The sequence below is a fragment of the Mastacembelus armatus genome, chromosome 5 (assembly GCF_900324485.2).
Source record: "Mastacembelus armatus chromosome 5, fMasArm1.2, whole genome shotgun sequence".
Classification (NCBI taxonomy): Eukaryota; Metazoa; Chordata; class Actinopteri; order Synbranchiformes; family Mastacembelidae; genus Mastacembelus; species Mastacembelus armatus.
In genome coordinates, this window is record NC_046637.1 from 17,796,082 (window position 1) to 17,804,386 (window position 8,305).

Consider the following 8,305-nt stretch of genomic DNA (forward strand, 5'->3'; position numbering starts at 1 on the left):
AGATGATCCTTTCACACTGCTTCTTTTTTATTGACCCCTGACCTTCAGAAGACATTCTTTCCCTTACCTTTTTTATCATCACACTTACCCAGAAATATTTCAGTGAAAGAATACACGCATGAAGGCACAAGCACCAAGGCCATTTGTCTGTGAATAACTGAGTTAACTCGAGTTAAAATCTGTAGCTATTCTCAGAACAGGACCTTAAAGGATGTCAAAGCATTGTTCTAGACATAAATCATAAGAACAGGCCACAAATAATAAAGAAATGTCCTGACACAGCTGGACACTTGTGAGGAATTCTCAAGACAGCCAAAAATTTTCAGTGTACTTAAACTACTTGTTTGCTGACTTTCAACATGTTAGTCTGAATTAGTTTAGCCACTCATGAAGAACTAGACCCGTGTCCCTTTTGGCTCAGTTATCAGTTTTCAATAAATAAATTGTGACTCAGTATTCTTCCAGCAGCACGTACACAGAGTGCAGAACTTGATAACCTGCAGCTGCTAGTGCTATGAAAAGTTACATGTAAGTCAAGTATTGAAGTTACACATTCATCCTTTTGAACACTGTGGTTATTAAAAAAGGAATAATAAATTAATAGCAGTCTTCACAACTTCATGTACAAATCATTGCAAGGTTCAAGTTGCTCTGTATGTTTAGTCAAAGACTATTTGCATATTTGTGATGTTCTAAATCATCTATGAACCATTTAGTTTGCATGTAATGCATGGCTCTGAAATAGCTGCTTCATTTCTTTAACGCAAACCTTTGTCTGTTTTGTTATTCTGTGTTTAAAGGTAGAGTCCTTGAAAAAAATCCTTTACAAAAGTTTTTTTTTTTCTGTCTTTGTTAGCAAGAATTTAGTAAAACACACCAGCTAAGTCACTAGTGCACTTGCAACAACTTGAACCTGTCAGCTGAAGATGGTGCTGCATACAAATGTGCGAACAGTATAAACACTGTGGCTTAAGATTGTTATACAATGGCTCCAAAATGGGGACATATTAAAATTAAATGTGGTAGTATAACCTTGGAAGCCAGTTATAATAGTGACAGGAAGTCAAAGAAAGTCTAAAGACTTAGAAGCTGTTTATCAGTCCATGACAGTGGAGATACCGTAGGGTCTGAGAAGCTCAGCAAGCTGAGCCTCCAAACTATTGTAGAGAGAGTGGACCGTGAGATAGTTGCATGGAAAAACAAACAAAGGCAGTGAACTGCTAAAGGAACTGAAGACACTTTTCCACAAGCTTTCATGAGATTTGGGATCAGCTGTAGCTGGTCATGATGGTGGTTCTCCTGTATAAAGAGTTTGACAAAGCTGTGCAGAAGCCACAAGCTATGTGCATTTTCACAGCCACAAATACATTTTTTGAATCTGCACAGTATGTCTGTACTATTTTTGCAGTATAAGTAGACTTTCTGCTGTGAGCCTGTGTTGTTCTGACTGTCCACTTTCTTGCAGGGCTCCATCATTAGCAGTCCTCACATGCGGCGGAGACCCCCGTCCAGCCGAGACTGCCCATCCCGGCACAGTGGCCAGTCCCTGCCCAACTCCTCCTCCCTGCTTGGATCTATCTTTGGCACCAGGCGGGTCAAGTCCCCCAGCCCCACCCCTCATCCGGCTCACCCCACCCTCATCTCCCACACCCTGCACCCTGCCAACCTGCACCACACAGCCCGGGTGGAGACGGACACACCAGTCCCTATGCACCCACACCACGGCCAGTTCTGTCACATGACCCAGAACCCCCCGCCTTACCATCACCACCACCACTACCACCCACCAGCCCATTTGCAGCACCCTCCACACCAGTTCCACCCACCGCCTTCTCACACTCAGCAGCAGCCCTACCCACCACACCCTCACACACAGCACAGCCACGGAAGCCACTCGGCACACTCCTCACACCCTGTCCATGCCCCTCACCACCATGGGCCGCCGCCACCGCCCTCCCAGGCCTCGAGCAGCACCAAGCCTAAGCACAGCGGCATCAGTACAGTGGTGTGAGGCATGCGGATCTCTGACTGAACTTTGAGTTTTCTTCTGAGGCTCTTCTGATGAGACAGTCGCACTGTGCATTGCTGGTCTAGGGATGTGAAGCCAAAAGAGATCCTGTGCCTCCTTCAGTATTTTTTTACGTTCTTTCCGGTTGCTCTTTTCCTTTATTTCAGGTTACAAGTCATGTCTGCCTGTTAGACAAACAGACAACACAAGAGCATGCACAAAGACCACAACTACTGTTTCTCCTCAGTAAATTAAAGGAACAAATATATCGCTTACTAGTATTTTACAGAAGTAAATAGTAATCGTGAGTTTAATATCTACAGAGTGATTTTATCTAGTGTGAGGGTGATTTGGCTGAACAGACAGACAGACAGACAGACAGACACACGATCAGCCTCAGCAGTAGCTGTGCAAGTATTTAATGTAGCAGTAGCTCACAGTGCACTGTGATATCTCTGTTAGCAGTGATAAATGTGCCAATTATTGAAGCATTTACTAATTTAGTCAGAAAATTGCTTTATGTATATTGTGCATAGTATTTTGTAAAATAATAATATCAGCTGTTATTATAAAAATTATTACGGAACAATTAAAACTCTCAGTATTATACTTGCACATAGCTGGCATAGATTCACTGATCAGAAACCAATCAAAGCTTTTATTAGTTAGTTTTATTAGCAATTCAGTACGCTGGAATACTACTGTTAATGGTTGCCTTTGAGTTATAAATCTGTTAAGACAATTAGAAGCTGGTGCACACCAGCTTGCATACAGTCTCATTCACTGTACTTGATTGATTCAAAGTTGATTCTTCTTCTCTGGAAAAAGAAGGCCACAGTGAGCTGCTGAGCAAACAGATTCACCTGAATGTCCACCCTTCAGTACTGGCTGCTTGTGCACCATCATATTTTTTTAAACTATTTTTTTAGAGTCCAGGAAAACAACATGAAAAGCTCTATATGTTGTACTGCGACCTGGTAGGATTCTTCAAGACTGTTCTCCAGGAAGAGGTAGACGTCTTTGATATTTTTGCATGGAAACCGAAGGAATCTGCGCAAACCGTGTAGCAGGGAAACAGCAACATGACTGTCCAAGTGTCTGTCCTGAAGTAGAAGCTCTCAGCTGGCTGAGTGTGCCCTCTCTCACCCTCTCTCTCTCTTTGGTTTTGTTGTGCAACAAGTGTGTCGTGCAGTGCTGTTTACTCTCTCAATTGCACTTTTCCTCGAAGCCACAAGGACACCACAGTACATAAATCACTAATTATCATTCTGTGATGGAGGTAGCACTCTTATGCTTCACTCACCACAAATGTTAGTTTTATATCAATCATCTTTCTGACATATTATGGGATGGCTGGTTAAACCTCTCAGCCTGTGCGGAGTATCTGTGGTGTGTGCAGAGCGGAGGCAGGGGCTGGTGGGCTGGAGCATATTTTTTGTTGAAAGTAACGCAGCACTTCTTTTTAGTTGATATCAGTGACAGAATTTAGTCTGTATCTGCTTAAAGACGATGTGATGGATTTTTTTTTTTTATAACTCGTGCAATATGTATTTACTTTTTTTCCAAGAGCAATTGCTCTCTGGTGGTTGTTTCTTTTAGTTGAGACTTGTTAGTTTTGTCTTTTTCGCCCTAATGTCTTCTGTTATTTCTTCCTCAGTGTTTCAGTGAAATGCAAGTATCCACATGGATTTGGAAGGACTGGGCCTTCTCCACTGATAATGAATGTCAATTGCATGTATTTTGAGGCTATTTTCTAACTATTGTGTATTCCCAAGCTATATCAGTGTTACAGTTGACAGTTGTTAAAAATGAATGGTAGAATAGGTTTGACTTCTTCAATTACAGCTAAGTGAAGTCAGCTAGTTATTTGTGATAACACAATCCTTGTCTTTTCCTGATCAACATGCAGTTGTTTGCTGGATCTTAGTGTACAACAGTAGTTAAAGCTGGATGTTATCACAGCTATAAGAGGAAAGTTGTGTAATCTTTAGAGCCAGTGGCAAAAGATGAACTGTAATTGCAAATCAAGGTGACAATGGAGTTTAATGAATACAACTGTTATCTTCATAATTATCATCTGTCTCTGTTGATGGCCGACAGATTACTGTTGTTAAGTCATGTCCAGTAGACCAATATTCTTCTTCTTTCCTCAAGGTCCAATTTCTCAGCGTGCCAGCTTCTATTTAGGCACTGTTTAAAATGGATTTACGCAAATTGAAAAGATTATTAACTGTCAACTTTATTAATAGCGGAAAAAACCCTTCACTAACGCTTTATACATCTGTAATAAGTAATTCACAAGCACAACTTTTCCATTGCCAAGTTTGCAGTGTTATCCTCTAACAAATGTTAATTCGGTAAATCATGTTCAATCATAATTCTTAATTATTTGATTTCAATAATCCAGCAAGTCCCCAGTTGTGAAGAGTAAGTGATTATTTTTTAAAGAGATTTAAATCAGGTGCACTTCAGTTCTTTTCTAGTAGTTAAAGGCACTTTGTGGAGTTTTTGACCACAAGTAGTGCTATAGAGCACTTTTTATATGAGTGGGTTCCAGATTTGTTTCTATTGTGTATGCTCACAAGGAAATGCCCAGATGCCCACAAACACATATAGGATGCAATGCACATTCCTGTTTTCTTGACCGCACATTGGTTCATTGATTAACTGCTGATGGTAAAAACCTGAAGAGGTACACTGAAGTGCTGGCAAGGACAGTGAAGACAAAGACTGCAAAATCTCAAACATTAATGTTTGATAATACAAAGAATTGGCTTTGTAAATGTTTCCTCAGGTAGAAAATGCACTTGAAAAACCTACACATATACAAACGCTGAATGTAAACAGATTTTTTTGGTTGTTTACAAGGGCATTCTTTTAAGTAGTTAAACTGTCTTCATAACAGAGTTCGCTAAAAAAAAAAAAGTGTGTGTTCCACCCAGGCAGGGTTCCCAACATCTCTCACAGCAAATGCATGTATTTGTTGACAGTGGCAACTGATCTCAAAACAAGATTGCATCAAGATCTGGGGGCTTACCACCTCTGCTAAACAATTCTGGGCAAAACATAGCCACCTGTTAATCTGGCAATGTAAATGTTGTTCTGATCAATGAGTTCTTGCTCACACATAAAGGATTTGGAATATAATTGCCATTAATTAGTGATAACCTATACATTCTCCAAAAATGTTACTATTTTCAAAATAACTGCCAGGATCCAAAATGTATTTTACATTAAAATATAGGCTACTGCTTTTACAGCATTCAATTTTGTGTATTATGTGTTCTACTGAGTCAGAAAAGTGCCAATGTTGCATGGTCGTTACACTTAAATCAGTTTTAATTTGGAAATAAATTTAATGTCCAAACACAGTCCTACAATTAACCAGGCACAGCTTCTGTCTCCATAGCAACATTTCTAGCTGTTATGGAATAATGGTGCGAACACTAGCCAAGAAGAAACCTAGCTTTTCAAAATAACAATACTTTTCCAATCCATGACTAATCACTGTGGCAGTGTTTTAAGTGACTACCTTCAAGTTCTTTCAAAAGACTGATATGTTGTAAAACCTGTCCAAGTTCCGTGTGAGGTGCTTTGTTGCATGCCATTGATGCCTACCATTTCTTTTTTTTTTTCTCTTCTCTTTTTTGTTAAGTGTTCTGTTGAATGGCAGGCAGACCAGACCCTAAACTTTCAGTGTAGTTTGGATTTTTCTGACTGATGCTCGTTTACATGTAGATGACTTCTGGCCTGCTAGTGTGTCTTTTCATTTAAAGTTGTGTCATCCTCTTTAGGCATGCATTTCACCTCTATTTCTAATGTACAGTATAAAGACATGGCAGTATACTGCTAAGTGTAAATAGCAAATCCTTTTTTTTTTTTTTTTTGGAAATGTTACTTGATGAAGTGAAGTGGGTTTGAGATGAAAGGAACATTTTAACAGTGGACGGGTAGTAAAGAATGAGAAAATATATGTAAATAGTCTGTAAATTATTATTATTACTATTATTATTATTATTACTATTAGAACTATTCAGTGTCCACAGTCACATTGAAGGTGCATTCCTGCTCCCCTGTGATATTTACATAATCAACAAACTGCTTCTCTCTGCCTCCGAAAGGACTGATTTATCATAGGATCTCGAGATGAACAGCCAGCTGTAACACAGATAACATTGCTTATGACTTATTTCCTGAAAAGCTCCTGTTCTCTCACAGTCACACTTTTGAAGTCAAGGGGAAGGGAGGAGTGCTCTTATTTTGTTATGCATTCTGTTTCTAAGTAGACAAAATCCTATTGATGTAAAACTAGTACTGTGACAATGTTGAGAACACAAAATAAAATGATATACTGTTAAACCCGAGCAGCATCTGAGTGTTCCTGCGTGGTCAGACAATGTAGTTTTTGATCTGTGGATGAGTGGATAAAGATGAAAACTACACTTTCTATCAGCTTTTCTAACTACATGTAGTGCATCCTAAAGTTGTTCTAGGCTTTTCTGTTTGGTTTAATTGAGTCCTAGTAATACCTTTGTATAGGATTTTATACATAAAAATGGTTCTACAGTTCTACAAAAAGTCACCCTAGAATTTTAGACCATACTAAAGTGGAATGAAAGTTCTATCATTGTAATAAATAAAATAAATAAAGCAGTATTCCACATATTTTATGAGAAACAGCCTGTCACCCAAGTGTTTCACTGTTTAAATAGTTTTCAGTCTCGAGACATCTGTGTAATCTTATCTTATCTGGACATTATGGTGATTACAACAAATTCATTCTTTGTTTTAATATCAATATGAGATTTGTGGAAAATAATCAAAAAAATAGAAAATCGCTGTCCTTGTTCTTTGAGTTCATAAGTATTATATATTGTATTTTGGATTAGTACATCCTCCTATTTAAAAAACACAAATCAGTGATTTTTCCCAAAGCAGGGCATTGGCATTGACCAGGATTTTACTAGGCCATGACGTCCAGTTCCACTACCATAACCCCAACAGATCTCTCACAATACTTTTATAACTAGCCACCAAAGCAGAAATCTGTAAAGCTTTGTGTTATTTTTTTCCACATGTACTGTAATTATTCACTAAACTGACAACAGTCATATTTTCTACAAATGTTATCTACCAGTACAGTGGTCAAAAGCCTTTCCCACTCTGGCAGGTAGCCCTATATTTCTGGTCTAGAAACAGACTTTTGCTGAGAAACAGTCAAAGTTAAAGATACTGGATAAACATTCGTACATAACTGAAATTCCACACCCATAGGTTTTCTGTCATAAATGTGTCATTCTCCTGGTTCAAGTTGAGATGACATCATCAGGGTTTTCTCCATCTTCACAGGAGTACAGTGGTTAACACTGCTGCCTCACAGCAAGAAGGCTCAGAGTTTGAATACCATTCAACCCTGGAGCCTTTCTGTCCAAGCACTTGCAGATTAGACTAATTGATGCCTTTAAATTGTTTATTTGAGTGTTTGTCTGTCTCTATGTGTCAGTCCTGTGATGGACTGCTCTATGCACCCGGTGTCAGCTCAACCCCCTGCCTGTGATGCACAAGAACCATGACCCTGATAAGTAGTAGATAATAAATGGATTGATGGATGTAATATTTGTGGCATTCCCCTTAGACATACTCATAAAAAACTGTGAGAACAACATAGGCAGAGTTTGCAGGGAGGGAGGAGGTTCATGCCCCCACCCCCACCCCCCTTCAAAATAATCTCAATAAAAAATATTAATTGTAAATATAAATATTTTAAATAACGTATGAACAAGTCTTTGTTTGAAAAAATATCTAAATTCTGTTTGGTTTTGTATTAAGTTCACCCTTGAGCACCCATGTGACACAGCATGTTGTGATGTGCGACATTAGATGAGACCTTACTCTCTATTGTGGGTTCAGTGATTCAGCTCCTTCTAGTTATGAGCAATTATGGGCACACAGCATTTTCTAAAATGTCTAGTTTTCAGATAAAGTTGCAGTAACCAGAGTCATCTGAGCCTACCATCAGTAACAGTGTGAAGACACAGACACACAACCACCAGGAGCAGCTCTGGACCAGCCCACACTGATTTGATGAGCAGTGTTGCTTGGCACTGTTTTTCTACTGTATGAGCAAAGCACAGTGCGATAGTTGGATTGTATACTGTCACTTAAAAAAAAATGTTTGGGTGTCAAACTCTGCGAGTAAGGTCATAAGATCTGTGTCCTCAACAGCTGCTATATGGTTCAGGCCTAAAGGGATACAAACATATTTATGTTTTACTCCTGCCTTAGCTTTCCAAAAAT

General features: G+C 39.1%; 1 protein-coding gene across 4 annotated transcripts in view; it reads left to right on the forward strand.

The window, feature by feature from the left end:
- iqsec1b (IQ motif and Sec7 domain ArfGEF 1b) overlaps window positions 1-6,372 on the forward strand; it is a 173,308-nt gene extending 166,936 nt beyond the window's left edge. For 3 of the 4 annotated variants that reach the window (XM_026306134.2, XM_026306136.2, XM_026306135.2), the window contains one exon: window positions 1,466-6,372. In XM_026306134.2, coding sequence (XP_026161919.1) covers window positions 1,466-2,011 — 546 coding nt within the window. In that variant the 3' untranslated portion in view covers window positions 2,012-6,372. The remainder of the gene's footprint in view (window positions 1-1,465) is intronic. The other variant, XM_026306137.2, reaches the window with a different exon arrangement.
- Window positions 6,373-8,305: the final 1,933 nt, after the last annotated feature.